Genomic DNA, 17,193 nt, shown 5'->3' with positions numbered 1-17,193 from the left:
TTGGGCTCTCTTTTGAGTCTTTCCAACGTGCTGCTGAATCCTGCCATCAGATAGTTCCCCCTCTCTCTTCCTCGCCCCTCCTGGTTTATATTCAGATGTAATAAAAATTCATCCTGCTGTAGAAATATATGCAGGCCATGCTTTGGGACTAGTAGAGCTGCCTGCGACGGTTGTCTAAGCTATAAGTGACCTTTCTTTTCCAACAGCGCCGGACCACATGCAGGCTGTGTGTAGGCCGAAGCGGCGAACATGTCTGCTGGTTTTCATCCTGTTCTGCCTGCAGCCTTTTCTGGGTTCCCAAAAACCCTGTTGTTATCGGTATTTACTGACGTGAGGCTGACAGGAATAGTACGCCAGCTGTCAGAAGGTTAAGTGTTCACGCCCATTTAACTTTTCCACAATTTTTCAAATTAAACCCACAAATTTAGATGAATTGTACAGAGATCTCATTTGGTAGAACGACACAAAGTCGCTCGCGAAGGCGAATGAAAATGATCGGCGGTTTTTAAAATGTCTCACAAATAAAAATTGGAAATGTGTATTTTGGCCTCTGTCCATCCATCCATCCATCCATCCATCCATCCATCCAGAAAGCTTTTACCATGCTTTTACCCCAGATAATGAAGCTCATCCCCCGATCTGTAAAATATGCCACAGTGTGGAGTAAAGTATATTTTACCTAGCTACATCAGTGATCCTATTCTTTCAGTCATAATCTAAATCCCATGAGTAATTGTTTTCACTTTCTACCTCATTACTGTGAAAGAGGTCCTCTTCTGTGTCCCGCTCCACCCTGCAATCATTCCTCGAACAAGACATCAACATACTTGAGCTTTAGACCCCCAAGCTGGAGAGAGCAGTCCACCGTTTCTTTCAGAGGATGTCCCGGTTTTGGTACAAAATGTTCTTTCTTTACACCGACACTTCTAAATAAGGTCCATTGGAACCAGTTGCCTCCTGTATGTCGCTGGCCGGTCCGAGCAGAAGAAGAAGGCGACCAGCATAGGCATGTAAGTGAGTAACCTTAAGTGGAAGGGGATTTTGAAAGAACAATTATCGGTTCTGCATTTGCCGCAACATGGAGAACATTTATGAAAGAGAGGCGCGACAGAGCCTGCTTAAAGTTTGCTACAAGCAAACCCGTGGAAGACGGCGCTCTGGTCGGACGAGATCGCAGTGGGACTTTAGGGTCTACCTGCAAAATGTAACTCCGTTACAAGAATCAAACCCGCAATTTTTACAAAGTTGCAACGTCGACTGTGCGTATTCAGAGAAAAATGACAACTCTGAAAGATAACACCAAGGTCCAAAAAGAAGAAAACATGCTTGTTTTCGATATGTTCTTACATACAAATCATGTCTTGTTACTTTAGGGGCCTCCTTGCTATGACAACCACACCCAGATTTGGCCCTTTCAGTGCCAGCTGGCTCTCCATTACCATCCAGGGACAGTTCGAAGTGGGTATGGTCGTCATAGCAGGGAGGTTCCAGAATCCGAAAAATAGCGTAGCATGACCCGTGTGCGACACAAACACAACAGTGGAGGACATGGAGGCTGTACTAAACATGCTGGTCACTCTAAAAATCCGGTGTCTGGATCTTGTGCAAAACTATGCCATCAAATACTCCTAGGCAGTTCTGACTCCAAAGAACTGAATACAAAAACAGACCACACTTTTCAGATTTCTGGTCGGTTCATTCCATCACTGTGTGCTGCCTTGTCTCCATCTTTTACATAAAATCCCAATAAAATACTTTGATATTTTTGGTTGCAACATGGCAAAACATGTAAAGGTTAATACAAGATTGTGAGTGTGTTTGCAAAGCACTTCTGCTTACTGTCAGCTGACTAATGAGACGAGTTGGACTCGAAATCTGTTGTTGAATATTGTTGTGAATTGGCACTATACAGACAAACCGAACTACACGTTCAGTCATAATACGCGAAGATCCGTATTTACAAGCAGAATGATGGAATCAGCTATAGCAAAAAAGTTTGTAGGATACAGTTGTTCTGCTTTGGGCCACCATTGGGAGCACCGTTTCAAATTCATGCCAGCATCCACAGAAATGTGTCACAGACCCATAAACGGGCCAAGGATGAGATCTTCTGGCATCTCAGGTGATGTTTCCTCATATCCCCCTCTTCTCTCTCTCTCTCTCTCTCTCAGCTGACAGTGGGAATTCATCACCCGTTGTCAATGTTCTGAAGTTTTCCCAAATATGACTTTCTATTAGTACACGAGTGCTGCCATGGACACGGTTCCACAGCCTGCGAGCCGGGCTGCCGCGGGCGGCACAATGCATTAGCACACGATGAGCTGTCAGAGAGGATTATTTCAGCCACCACAGTCAGCGAAGGGGGTGGGAGCTGCTCTGCTGCACTGAAGCAAGGAGAAAGAGTGGGTGGGAGACAGATAAAGGAAAGGGGAATCGCACAGACAGAGGAAAGAGCGGAAAGAGTCAAACAAAAACAAACAAAAAAAAAACAGAAAAAAAAAAAAGTGTCCATTGCATCAGTTGGATTTTCTTTTCCAGAGCACCGATGTTGGAGCACTCCTCTGAGCTGGCCCTGGTGCAGAGTCTGTATGCCAACAGCATGCGCTGCCCCCCCTCTGCGGCCGGGATCTCTGTCAGGAATGAGGACCTGTCTATGAGGTACGTTTCTGGGGCTGGCCCCCTCATTCACTTTTGGATAGGCTTTTGTGGAGCAGCCTGTATTTGGACTGTCTCTTTGTCTGGACTGGATTTTGTCACAGGATGTATTGTTTCCAGTTGAGCGTTCTCTCCCATGCCGCGCCTGTAGGCAGGATGGGCTCTGTGTTGCGTTTCCATAAGTGTGTGCGTGGGTGTCGGCGTGTGTGTGTGTGTGTGTGTGTGTGTCATCTCTCTGACTGGGTTTAGCTTTTAAATCAACTAATTATCGCACGGGAGACAGAGGAAGATGGAGACAAGTCTGTTTTGTTTTAACTTAGATCTCAACCTTAGAGCATTTGGTTTAAAGTTATTCAATAGTTTCAAGAAATGTGACTAAAAGAGAAGAGGATGATGGACACAAACTCAGAGATAAGACATCAACAAAAGACACCTTGATGTTCAGAACAGCTAAAAATATCAATTGCCATGTAAATAATGAGAAACCTTTCTGTGCAAATTTGCAGAAGTGAAGCGACAAGGCAAAACCGTGCGCAATCAGTCTTATCTGGACCGGGGCAGATTTCCTTCACACAGCTTGATAAGACGTACACTGAGAAAAATTTGACCAATGGTTACTTAAAAAAATTGTGGCAACAAAGTGACACATAATATAATTGAATAGATTTTAGGTTATACAATTTTGATTAAAAAGTATTGAATATGTTAACTTAACTTAACTTAAAAAAATTAAGTACATCTTAATAAAAGCAACAGCTGAAATTAACTTATATTTATTAATTAAATGGGTGAAATTGATTTAGATTTACTAAACATCAGCATAAAAATTATTTGGATTTAGTAAATAATATAAATGATATCAACTCATATTGTAGCACATTATTGCTTAATTCAACACATTAACACTGTTGTTCTTATTTATCTGTAGCTAAAATAATTGATAAATTTTAAGTTTTTATTTGTATCATAGGACTTTAAATCTATTCAATAATATTGAATGTCACTTTGTTGCCATAATTTTTCTGTGTCTAATTTACCCAATATCCTGACCAAACTTGAGTGGCATCAAAAAACAACAAATTACAATGCATAAAACAGCAGCAGCATTTATTTGTGCAACTTTATAAAACGTGTTTATCCAGCACCCAACAAATGCAAAATTCCAAAATACAACAATAAAACAGAGAAGGGGCAATATATATCAGTATCAAGTCAAAAACATAGTGCCACTCTGCTCAAAGTATAGTTAACATGATTTTTTAGAACCATCACATCAACAACAACCAACTTGGACCAGTTAAGCTTGCTTCAACAATTTATCAATCACATAAGAGTTCACTTTATGTTTAAGAGGCATGCAGAGCACAAAACAAGTATGCACATAAAACTTACCTGGGGAAAACACATGACAAGATGTGAGAGATGTGCGAGACCTTTGAGGCATAAAAACTTCCATTTTCTTTTTTTGTATGTTTATGCTACATCTTGTCACTGTGTTGGGGCCCTTGGCTCTGTGACACTTACTTTCCTTTTCGAAAAATAAGTTGAAAGACAGAACTGAACAAAAACATATTATATAAAGTGCAAGTGAAACACAACAAAGTTTTGCAGTCTGCAGATCATCACCCTTCAGTGGTGAAGCCTGCATGGACTCTCCAAAAAGGCAATAGTGGATGCTCTATGCTGTATAAAAGGGACAAGGGTTCATGTGACAGACCTGAACAGATCCAAAGCCATACAACAGGCCGCACTACCACATATGAGAACAAGGGGTCAGTCCTTAGAAAGGGTGGTTAACTGTAATGTACTGCAAGAAAAAATACACATGCAGAAATCCACTGAACTGAAAATTACCCTAATTTTAACTAACTTCACAGAGCATTTCACAAAGTTTTGCGTGTTGGTTTTCACAGTGACTTGTCTATTCCCTTTTGTTTAGCAAGGGTCCGTTTTCTTAAGCCAGTAGTTTATTCCTGAGGCTGTTCACTTTTGGGGAGAGCTTTGAACAATCCAGCCCGAGGAGAAGTTTCTGAAACACTTCAAACGTGTATCTGAGCTCCTTTGGATAAGCAAGATTCACAGCATACGCCAACCCAACAAGCAGGGAGCAAGCCCTTGGAAAGTCACCCAGAGCAGTTAGAATTTTCACGCCGTCCACCATGATACCGATGTCTGGATCCTCTGACATGTTAGCTTTGACGTTGTAGATCTTCAGGCTTTGAACAGCAAGGTCCTGTGACACACTGTCTTCATCAGCATCCTGTAATAGCAAGAACATTGTGCATATCAGACAGTACAGCCAAAGGAGAAGGTTCCATTTCCCAAATTGCTTACAACTGTTTGGACAAGAAAATCTGGAGTTTGTCAGCCGTTGCTTGTAATGCACTCTATTTATGTCAGTGTTTTAGACAAATCTGAGATAACACTAAAAAAAAAATGCACATAATTTAAAAATGAAAAAAAAAAACACAAATATAAATCAATCATAATAATATATTATATTATTATAATATAATCAATTATACAATGATGAGCTGAACAGTTACAAATATTTCTAAATGAAGTTTCTGAAATTAAATCAATCCATTACACTATTATTTCTTCCTGGCACTGTCTTGATGAATATCTTATTCTGCATTGCCTCAGACTTTCTGTAAAAATGTCTTTGTATTCACAAAGCAGCGTCTTGGCCATCATTTCTTAGCTCGCTTTTAGGGACAAATTGCAAAGACTTAAAAAAAATCAAGTTATGGTAAGGTGAAGCATTCTTAGGAAAAAAAATTACATAAATTACTGACAAGTTTTAAATTATGCCAGTTAGTGAAATCAAATTGAGATAGCATTCTGCACTAGCACTTAAAAATTCCTTAATGGAAAATAAAAATTTAAACAAACTTAACAGAGGACAATGATATAGCTTGCCAAGAACCACTGGGAGAAATACAGTTATGACTATTTTGTGATTGGACTTTCCAACAAATACCAAGTAAAAGAGATGAGAGAAATCACCTACTTTATATTTTAACATCTACTTCAACTTACATCGTACTCTTTTAAGAGTTGATCTGTAGATTCCCCAAGGTACAGCATCAAACATCGAATGATAACATCTCTGGTCATGTTGATGTCAGGATTGCTTGGAGTCTGAAACGAAAAAAATAAACACCAGGTGGTTTATATTACTGTTAATAAGCTCAAGGATCCTTCCTGTGCCGTCTTGGGGACCAGTGTAATAAAACACTACTGAAACAAATTCTCATGCGATTATTTCATATTCATTTATAAAGAGAATCACAGGCTAACCTCCAGTAAATTTAAGCAATGATATTCCAGAAGTTTAAACACAAAATTTTGAGAATAAAATATTAGCAACCATAATGCTCAATGAATGATACCTTGAGTAGGACAGCCTGTAATCTCAACCCCATGTTTCCGCCCTTGGAGTGGAAGAGGTTCAGAAGTCGAGGAGTATATTCATCCAGTTTGGACATGAACTTTGATTCAAGATGCACCATTGTGATTCTGTGAAACTCATCCTGGATCTGAAAGACAAATCATGAAACCAGTTTTAAAGCCTCAAATATTACAAACATACATACTGTTCTTACGACATTTTTCAAAAGCAAGAAGATGGATCAAATTTGATCTATAAAATAGATGACAGTAATGTAACACATTTTGTATCAAATAGCTAAATGCAGAATCACAAATGCAATCCTTCACATTGACTAGGAATATTTCTGATTAGCATGCACTTATAACTCACGTGAGATGTCTCAAATAGAGCGGGCCATCTGGCTTTGATGTCCTCTATACTGGGTGATTGGCTTAAAAAAAACATCCCTTACACATCCCTGCAAGAATCGCGCCATAATCATCTTAATTTTTTCAATGAAAATAAGAAAACAATCATACAAAATTATATTTCCCTCAGAAATTGCTAATCATTTTGCAACTGTAATGTCACTGAAAAGATCATCACAATTAAGTATTTTTTTCAAAATCATCCAGCTCTATAATATACCAACTATGGATGAATACCTCATCCAATCCCATTTCAAAAAATGAACTATCGTTTTAAGATGTTAGACAAAAATATGAAACAGATTTTAAGGTAATATGCACATCAACAAATGCCAAACAATAAATATTAAAATCAAAGATGCCCAAAACGGACTAAGGAAACATTTCTCTCACTCTCTCTGTGGCAGATCAGAGTCAGTACGAAGCTCTACGTACTGATTTCAACCCAACATTCACAGACGCATCTCACTGTAACTGTTTATCTGTCAGTGTGAGCTGCAACCACAGTTTGAAAGCATAACGTTTTTCCGAGAAAACAGGAAAAAACGAGGAAGCCGTTTGTGCCATCTGAATGTAACTAACGTAACGTTAATGGAGAGCCTCAGTGAGAGCCGGTGTTATGCCCAAAAATGCATGCCTGCCGAGAATTGCATCCCCTGTCGCGGGAGCGCGCATCTTTCTAAACTCTCGCATTTTAATGAGGAAACGGACTGAAATATGACCGAAGACGAAACTTTTAAAGATATTCGTAACAATATCACGTTTCTTAAACATGTCAGCCTTAAAACGATGGGTTTTATATCGCAGATTAATTGAAATAAATACGGTTTTTACACATTTATTGAGACAAATGAGTCGAACGTTTTTCAGTCCGTGTCTGAAGAAAATGCTCTCCGCATTTGGTTTGAAATTTCCCGATTTTTCTTTTAACATCATATTAGCTTAAAGTATTACAAAACAGAGGCCCATTATGTAGAACATTTTATATCATGCTTAACTGTCTAGCATATTAATGTAGAGGGGATGCATTTTAATGACTGAGCCTGCCAATATTTGTATCCCCTGTCTATTGTTGATATGAAACGTAAAGCAGTTGCACAGAGAATAAGTGTCATTACGTAGAAAAGGTGAAGTCCCTCTTAACTCTTTATTTTTTCAAGTTAGCAGAGGGATGCATTTTCTGGCATAGCAAATTATTACCTTGCCAATATATGTAGGCCTTATATATTTTCCACAAATATAATTCTACTGATACAAAATGTATACCAGCAGTTCATAAAACAAGTGTGATTGTATAGAAAAAGTAATTTCACTCTTGACTCTTTATTTCTCCATGTAAGCAGGGGATGCATGTACAGCAAAGCCTATTATTAGCCTGCCAAAATATGCATGGCCTCTCCATGTTCTTCAAATATTATCCTATCGATATAAAACCCATACCAGTAATTCATAGAACATCTCTGATTATGTAGAAAAGGTGAAATCCCTCTTTAATTCTTTATTTATCCAAGTTAGCAGGGGATGCATTTTTTGGCAATATGGATGTCGAGCCTGCCAAAATATGCATGCCCTATCTATTTTTCTCAAATTTTATCCTATTGCTATGAAACTTATACCAGCAGTTCATACAACTACTCTGATTATGTAGAAAAAGTTATTTCACTATAAACTCTTTATTTATCCAAGTTAGCAGGGGATGCATTTTTTGGCAATATGGATGTCGAGCCTGCCAAAATATGCATGCCCTACCTATTTTCCTCAAATGTTATCCTATTGCTATGAAATTCATACCAGCTGTTCATACAACTACTCTGATTATGTAGAAAAAGTTATTTCACTCTAAACTCTTTATTTATCCAAGTTAGCAGGGGATGCATTTTTTGGCAATATGGATGTCGAGCCTGCCAAAATATGCATGCCCTACCTATTTTCCTCAAATGTTATCCTATTGCTATGAAATTCATACCAGCTGTTCATACAACTACTCTGATTATGTAGAAAAAGTTATTTCACTCTAAACTCTTTATTTATCCAAGTTAGCAGGGGATGCATTTTTTGGCAATATGGATGTCGAGCCTGCCAAAATATGCATGCCCTACCTATTTTCCTCAAATTTTATCCTATTGATTTAAAACTTATATCAGCAGTTCATAGAACAAGTGTGATTTTGTAGAAAAAGTTATTTCACTGTAAACTCTTTATTTCTCCATTTTAGCAGGGGATGCATTTTACGGCAGAGCCTATTATTAGCCTGCCAAAATATGCATGCCCCCTCTATTTTTCTCAAATATAATCCTATTGATATGAAACTTATACCAGCAGTTCATAGAACAAGTGTGATTATGTAGAAAAAGTTATTCCACTCTTAACTCTTTATTTCTCCATTTTAGAAGGGGATGCATTTTACGGCAGAGCCTATTATTAGCCTGCCAAAATATGCATGCCCCCTCTATTTTTCTCAAATATAATCCTATTGATATGAAACTTATACCAGCAGTTCATAGAACAAGTGTGATTATGTAGAAAAAGTTATTCCACTCTTAACTCTTTATTTCTCTATTTTAGCAGGGGATGCATTTTACGGCAGAGCCTATTATTAGCCTGCCAAAATATGCATGCCCCCTCTATTTTTCTCAAATATAATCCTACTGATATGAAACGTATACCAGTAGGTCATAGAACATGTGTGATTATGTAGAAAAAGCTATTTCACTCTAAACTCTTTATTTCTCCATTTTAGCAGGGGATGCATTTTACGGCAGAGCCTATTATTAGCCTGCCAAAATATGCATGTCCCCTCTATTTTTCCTCAAATGTTATCCTATTGATATGAAACTCATACCAGTAGCTAAGAGGATAAGTGTAATTATGTAGAAAAGGTAAAATCCCTCTTGACTCTTTATTTTTTCAAGCTAGGAGGGGGATGCATTTCTTGGCAATATCGAATTTGAGCCTGCCGATATTTGCATGCCATACCTATTTTCCCCAAATATCATCCTATTGATATAAAACTCATACCAGCAGTTAAGGGAACAAATGTGATTATGTAGAAAATGTTATTTCTTTATTATCGCTATTGCAAGGATACTGAAGGAAATAAATCTGACAATGCATCTTTGCTAAATGTAAAGCATGCACAAACCATTCTTATTTTGGTTTAACATAAAAATTAAATCACTTTGTTTTCATTAATTTCAACAAAAGAATATTCATAACAAAAGGTTTCCTTAACTCACTTGGAGAGTCCCAAAAAGATGTGAAGAGGTGCTTGGAAGTAACAAGGTGAGAAAAACAAGAACAATTATTGTTTATTATAATAAAAAATGTCATAATTGGATAACTAGAATGTTAATTTAACATTTTATCCTCTCAACAAGGACATTTATGAGAAGCAAAGGGATGAAAGTGTCAATGTGGAAATGTGAAACAGTATAACATGCCATCCAGGAAGGTGTGGTTTCATGTGGTGTGTTTGCCCTTAAAGTAAGTGCTGTTTAAATATATATATATATATATGTATATATACATGGATGCACATGGTCCTCCAGAATGGTTCGGTAGTCCTTGGCAGTGACGCGCCCATCTAGCACAAGTATGGAGCCAAGGGAATGCCATGATATGGCAGCCCAAACCATCACTGAGCCACCCCCATGCTTCACTCTGGGCATGCAACAGTCTGGGTGGTACTCTTCTTTGGGGCTTCTCCACACTGTAACTCTCCCGGATGTGGGGAAAACAGTAAAGGTGGACTCATCAGAGAACAATACATGTTTCATATTGTCCACAGCCCAAAATTTGCGTTTCTCGCACCATTGAAACCGACGTTTGGCATTGGCACGAGTGACCAAAGGTTTGGCTATAGCAGCCCGGCCGTGTATATTGACCCTGTGGTGCTCCCGACGGACAGTTTTGGTGGAAACAGGGGAGTTGAGGTGCACATTTAATTCTGCCGTGATTTGGGCAGCCGTGGTTTTATGTTTTTATATACAGTATATATATATATATATATATATATATATATATATATATATATATATATATATATATATATATATATATATATATATATATATACAGTACAGAAATATAAGTAATCATAGTCAAGTATATACAGTACAGACCAAAAGTTTGGACACAACTGTGTGTCCAAACTTTTGGTCTGTACTGTATATACTTGACTATGATTACTTATATTTCTTATGTAATGTAGAACATTGCCTGTTTACAAATCAATTTATATAACCTTTATGTGTACTGTTCTGTCTCTTTCCACATACATGTATATCTATCTATGTCTGAAGATAGATAGAATTATATATCAATATATTGGTATACATGCTTGTTTACGTTTTTGATGTTGTGAAAAAAAGATTAATATGAAAGTGGTTTTCTAATAATCACATTGCCATTAATCTAATGCTATTTTGTAGGAGTAGAACTTTTAAGATGATGAACAGCTTTGGCTTAACAACTTAAACTGTGCATTTCTGCCTGAAATATAATGTAGTTTATGAATTATATTGCTTTATTACATGGTTGATTTATTTTAATGACAATGGAAAGAGTCTGAAATAAGTATAGCAAAAATGTCTAATTATTCATAAATGTCATGACCTCTATATGACAATCTAATACTTTGACAAATATTTTGTCTTTGTAATGAGTCCGCTGTTACTCTTCTTTCTTTTTTCAAAAAAATATATTTGCCTTTACGGTTTGCAGAGTGCATACTGGAAAACAAGGACCAGAACTTTCCATCAACAGCAGAAGCTGTTAATACCATGCGACTCAACATTTCTTCCACACTTCTCTCAGAATCAGGTGTCTTTTGACATGTTTTTTATTCAGTTCCTATGTGGGTGGGATACTATGTTGTGTGTAAAATCATGCACGCACAAAAAAATTGTGTTAGGTCAGCTATTTTATCTAATTAGAAATATTAAAATATTGAACTTTGCAGATGTGTGAAGTACAATCAGGTCAGTGTTTATGTCAAATTCAATTAGTGAAGAACATTTCAATACACCTGGCCTTGATCTCTAATAAATAAATTACACATAACACAGCCCAATAACTGTTGAGGCAAAAAACATAATCAACAAACTTAAAATTGTTCTAGGATACAATTACGTACACTTTTCTTGAGTAGCTTTAATGTAACTTAATAAACAAAAAGGACTTGCAGTTTGTGAAAGTACAAAACTGGAATGAGATGTATTATGTGAACCATTATATTCATTACTGTGTTTTCATAAAATTAACATTTACAAAATGACAAATTTCACAAGATGTACACACATATATATGTAGACATATTAAAATTTTCTGAATGCCATTTTTATACCTTCAGTGGCTTAAGTTGGAGAAAATTATAAAAAAGTAAACACTAAGTGATGCTTTCTTTTACCATAAATCCCAGAAATACCTTAAATACATGTGTGTTTCAATTCATAAATAGACAGACAATATGCCAATATGATGTACAGTTTCTATTACTTGTATTTGTTTATGAGACCAGACATTATCAAAAAGGGATGATTAGACAACTGAGATCTACACAGAGGATTATTGTTCCACTTTCAAAAGAACACTAACAAATGGAATTATTTAAAAGAAAAAAAAAAAACGCAAAAAATACCATTAAGATTGTTTTATAACATTGATTTAAAGATGCGGTTTGTTTTTCTGTAGAGTCAGTGGAGACTCTACAGACTCTGCAGACACTGTGACAGTGAGGACACAGAAGATCACATGTGGGTAAGACAACAATGTAATGCAGTGAAAAATCAATTCAAGCAAACCATATACCATCCTTAAAATAGTTGCAAAGTATGTAGATATACAAAAATAAATCATAATAAAATAAATAAACACCCAAGGCAGGTAAGTGGGAAGTAGCTTAAGTTTTTTTTTTTTTAAGTACAGTCGTAAAACATTAAACACAGTTGCTTGTGGTCCTAGAATTTTTTTATCTCCATACATGTCAGGAACATGCTGTCATCTCCTCAAATAAAGTTCTACCAATCATATATTGATAATTAAGAAGAAGCTTTATGTTGACAAAACCCAATATCACCTTCAGTAAACAGATAAGGAGCTAAAAGAAAACATTCTTTATGTTGTTATTTGACCATTTTGTATTATTTATTTACAGATCACATGTGACAGATGCAACTGGTGGTACCACCAAGGCTGCATTAAGGTCCCACAAACCGAAACAGACTACTGCTGTGCAATGTGTTTATAGATTTTATGTTTGTACCAATCTAAATCTTTAATGACTGCAGTTCAGTGGATTTTCAGTTTAAACATGTGACATAATTTTTGTTGACTTAATTGGTTTTCCAAAGATTTTTGTTATGAATATTCTTTTGTTGAAATTAATGAAAACAAAGTGATTTAATTTTTATGTTAAACCAAAATAAGAATGGTTTGTGCATGCTTTACATTTAGCAAAGATGCATTGTCAGATTTATTTCCTTCAGTATCCTTGCAATAGCGATAATAAAGAAATAACATTTTCTACATAATCACATTTGTTCCCTTAACTGCTGGTATGAGTTTTATATCAATAGGATGATATTTGGGGAAAATAGGTATGGCATGCAAATATCGGCAGGCTCAAATTCGATATTGCCAAAAAATGCATCCCCCTCCTAGCTTGAAAAAATAAAGAGTCAAGAGGGATTTTACCTTTTCTACATAATTACACTTATCCTCTTAGCTACTGGTATGAGTTTCATATCAATAGGATTACATTTGAGGAAAAATAGAGGGGACATGCATATTTTGGCAGGCTAATAATAGGCTCTGCCGTAAAATGCATCCCCTGCTAAAATGGAGAAATAAAGAGTTTAGAGTGAAATAGCTTTTTCTACATAATCACACATGTTCTATGACCTACTGGTATACGTTTCATATCAGTAGGATAATATTTGAGAAAAATAGAGGGGGCATGCATATTTTGGCAGGCTAATAATAGGCTCTGCCAAAAAATGCATCCCCTGCTAACTTGGATAAATAAAGAGTTTAGAGTGAAATAGCTTTTTCTACATAATCACACTTGTTCTATGAACTACTGGTATAAGTTTCATATCAATAGGATTATATTTGAGAAAAATAGAGGGGGCATGCATATTTTGGCAGGCTAATAATAGGCTTTGCCGTAAAATGCATCCCCTGCTAAAATGGAGAAATAAAGAGTTTAGAGTGAAATAGCTTTTTCTACAAAATCACACTTGTTCTATGAACTGCTGATATAAGTTTTAAATCAATAGGATAAAATTTGAGGAAAATAGGTAGGGCATGCATATTTTGGCAGGCTCGACATCCATATTGCCAAAAAATGCATCCCCTGCTAACTTGGATAAATAAAGAGTTTAGAGTGAAATAACTTTTTCTACATAATCAGAGTAGTTGTATGAACAGCTGGTATGAATTTTATAGCAATAGGATAACATTTGAGGAAAATAGGTAGGGCATGCATATTTTGGCAGGCTAATAATAGGCTTTGCTGTAAAATGCATCCCCTTCTAAAATGGAGAAATAAAGTGTTAAAAGTGGAATAACTTTTTCTACATAATCACACATGTTCTATGAGCTACTGGTATAAGTTTCATATCAATAGGATTATATTTGAGAAAAATAGATAGGGCATGCATATTTTGGCAGGCTCGACATCCATATTGCCAAAAAATGCATCCCCTGCTAACTTGGATAAATAAAGAGTTTAGAGTGAAATAACTTTTTCTACATAATCAGAGTAGTTGTATGAACTGCTGGTATAAGTTTCATAGCAATAGGATAAAATTTGAGAAAAATAGATAGGGCATGCATATTTTGGCAGGCTCGACATCCATATTGCCAAAAAATGCATCCCCTCCTAACTTGGATAAATAAAGAATTAAAGAGGGATTTCACCTTTTCTACATAATCAGAGATGTTCTATGAATTACTGGTATGGGTTTTATATCGATAGGATAATATTTGAAGAACATGGAGAGGCCATGCATATTTTGGCAGGCTAATAATAGGCTTTGCTGTACATGCATCCCCTGCTTACATGGAGAAATAAAGAGTCAAGAGTGAAATTACTTTTTCTATACAATCACACTTGTTTTATGAACTGCTGGTATACATTTTGTATCAGTAGAATTATATTTGTGGAAAATATATAAGGCCTACACATATTGGCAAGGTAATAATTTGCTATGCCAGAAAATGCATCCCTCTGCTAACTTGAAAAAATGAAGAGTTAAGAGGGACTTCACCTTTTCTACGTAATGACACTTATTCTCTGTGCAACTGCTTTACGTTTCATATCAACAATAGACAGGGGATACAAATATTGGCAGGCTCAGTCATTAAAATGCATCCCCTCTACATTAATATGCTAGACAGTTAAGCATGATACAAAATGTTCTACATAATGGGCCTCTGTTTTGTAATACTTTAAGCTAATATGATGTTAAAAGAAAAATCGGGAAATTTCAAACCAAATGCGCAGAGCATTTTCTTCAGACACGGACTGAAAAACGTTCGACTCATTTGTCTCAATAAATGTGTAAAAACCGTATTTATTTCAATTAATCTGCGATATAAAACCCATCGTTTTAAGGCTGACATGTTTAAGAAACGTGATATTGTTACGAATATCTTTAAAAGTTTCGTCTTCGGTCCGTTTCCTCATTAAAATGCGAGTGTTTAGAAAGATGCGCGCTCCCGCGACAGGGGATGCAATTCTCGGCAGGCATGCATTTTTGGGCATAACACCGGTGAACTTGGGTTTAGCAAAACACCAGCCATTGTGCTCAAAACACAATAACAGACGTTCGATGAAAATAACGCCAAATTAAAAGAAGAAAGAAGAAACAGCGCGCTTTGTCTCAAAATGTAACTATGCAAAACGGCTTCCGAAATGTGTAACGTTATAAAAACTGATTAGAAATCTGCTTTTAACATGCTACTTGAGTAAAAATGTTACTGGAGTACATTTTAATTGTAAAAACTAAATGCAGTAACTTTAAACGATTAGCCTTCTCACCGTTGAAAACAACGTCTGTTCCTCCATTATGGTGCCAAACATGCTAGCTAGCTTGTTAAGGTGGGGGAGGGGGAGCTTGGGCTGAGGCCAAAAAACTCAATTAAATAAAAGAGTAGCTTGTATTCTACGGCCACTATATAACGGTATGACGTTAGTCACATTAAATTGTGACATTGAGACTACTTTTTCAATCATTGCAATGCATTTAGTCAAATCAAAGACGACGTAGACTGACTTCGAATCCTTCACACTATAACTTAATTGACTTGCTGTACAGTAAAGTTGCCATGTTTGGTAATTTGCAGTAACCTAAGACAATGCTTAACTGCTACAGACACTTGAATTGTTTAACTAAGAGCAATTAAAACATGTCTTACCTTTAAGCAAACGGTAGTCCATGAAATGCCAAGCAGACTCGATGTTCCTGTGATGAAAATGCCTTGGGCGGAAAAATCAAGGCCTCCCAAATGAGTAAAATTTATCAATTTTCTGCACTTTTGACTTTACCAATGAAAATAAATAAATTCTACTTATTGTTTTTCTGCTGATTTTATTTAAATAAAAACAGAGTAAAATGCAATTAAAAAAATATTCAAATTTGGTTAATTCAGCTCAGTGAGATTCCAAACTGCACACAGTCTTTTTTATTATGTATAGTTTGCTCTTATTTATTTAGTAAATATTAATTAACCCTGATCACAGTTTTTTCAGTGTAGTTCACCCTCTCCATTTTGAGAACCCTTCAGTTGCTCCTCAAATAATTTGATGACCAAAAAAAAAATCCAGAGTTGAGAAATAAAAGTGTGCTCTCAGGAGCTGATCTCATTTGAAGCTGACCTATTTTTACACCCTGCAGTTTGTGATGAAGTGGAGCGAATTAAAATGCACAGGGGATGTTGATGATGTTGAGGATGTTGAGGATGGTGATGTTGATGAATGGGATGAGATTTTATTTATTTATTTATTTATTTTTTAAGTTTACTGCATGAGCAGGATGTGTTTGATGTAAACAACGAAAGCATGGCGGCATGGAGAAGATTAAAATGGGATTACAGTAGAAGTAATCTGAGATTAAGAATCAAGTATTGGAAGGTGCCGGCAACTCAACACCGGCGGCCTGTGGCATCAACTCAAAACTCAAAACAGACGTCTTATAGCAAAAGCAAATGCATGCCAGAAATAATTAAAATATGTATATACATATGCTGAATGCATCCTTCACCTCCAACTGAAATCTGAGGTAATGTGTGTGCTCTTCAGATGGGTTTACATTACTGTATTTAGCCTCCATCTTGATGAAACCTGATTCTCCAGAGAGGTTTTGCACAACCTTTTTATAGCAGCCCCCCCTCAAGCTTAATGGTAGCTCACGCAGGATCGTGGGCTTCTCTGTACGTACCGCAGAATAGCTTGCATTATCACGTCACACACGCCGCCCTCCTCATAAACACTATTTATTGAATAGAGCGTGCTGAACGCCGGTGCCAGGTCGCCTTGAAATCGCTATGGATACGAGGATTAAGTCAGCTTTCATAAATGGGCTGTTTCTTGACGCTCGCCATGAATAATATTTCAGGACAGCGCAGCTGCCGGGGCCAATAATGAACGGTTCGATAATTAGGCTAAAAACCCCTCCTGTCTCTCTGAGCTGCACTTGACAACGACCCCGCATCGACCCCCTCTCCCCATCG

The 17,193-nt window shown here is 36.6% G+C and overlaps 2 protein-coding genes across 6 annotated transcripts in view; one reads left to right on the top strand and one right to left on the bottom strand.

Moving 5' to 3' along the window:
- The first annotated feature begins 2,395 nt into the window (after positions 1-2,395).
- Positions 2,396-17,193, top strand: part of LOC102229915 (CUGBP Elav-like family member 2) — a 51,122-nt gene continuing 36,324 nt past the window's right edge. For 2 of the 5 annotated variants that reach the window (XM_023342340.1, XM_023342328.1), the window contains exon 1: positions 2,397-2,658. In XM_023342340.1, coding sequence (XP_023198108.1) covers positions 2,546-2,658 — 113 coding nt within the window. In that variant the 5' untranslated portion in view covers positions 2,397-2,545. Of the gene's footprint in view, positions 2,659-17,193 lie in introns of all 5 variants that reach the window. The other 3 variants (XM_023342345.1, XM_023342334.1, XM_023342321.1) reach the window with 3 other exon arrangements.
- On the bottom strand, positions 3,492-16,212 carry LOC111610079. Its single transcript, XM_023342366.1, has 5 exons — positions 15,503-16,212; positions 6,422-6,509; positions 6,051-6,197; positions 5,698-5,799; positions 3,492-4,915 (listed from the first exon to the last, which is right to left on the bottom strand). Exons 2-5 carry the CDS (start codon positions 6,494-6,496, stop codon positions 4,610-4,612), a joined length of 630 nt encoding a protein of 209 aa, XP_023198134.1. The 5' UTR covers positions 6,497-6,509; positions 15,503-16,212; the 3' UTR covers positions 3,492-4,609.

Source organism: Xiphophorus maculatus, chromosome 2 (assembly GCF_002775205.1).
Source record: "Xiphophorus maculatus strain JP 163 A chromosome 2, X_maculatus-5.0-male, whole genome shotgun sequence".
Lineage (NCBI taxonomy): Eukaryota > Metazoa > Chordata > Actinopteri > Cyprinodontiformes > Poeciliidae > Xiphophorus > Xiphophorus maculatus.
Note: the sequence above shows the minus strand (reverse complement) of the source record. Positions and strands in the feature narration are given on the sequence as shown.

What these genes read in the sequence shown, in the direction of transcription:
- LOC111610079 (XM_023342366.1), bottom strand. Translation starts at nt 6,496, where the DNA reads ATGTTTTTTTTAAGCCAATCACCCAGTATAGAGGACATCAAAGCCAGA. An exon ending in CTCTATTTGAGACATCTCAC is followed by an intron (nt 6,198 to 6,421) that starts GTGAGTTATAAG and finishes TTTGTCTTTCAG; the next exon opens with ATCCAGGATGAGTTTCACAG. An exon ending in AACTCTTAAAAGAGTACGAT is followed by an intron (nt 4,916 to 5,697) that starts GTAAGTTGAAGT and finishes TTGCTATTACAG; the next exon opens with GATGCTGATGAAGACAGTGT.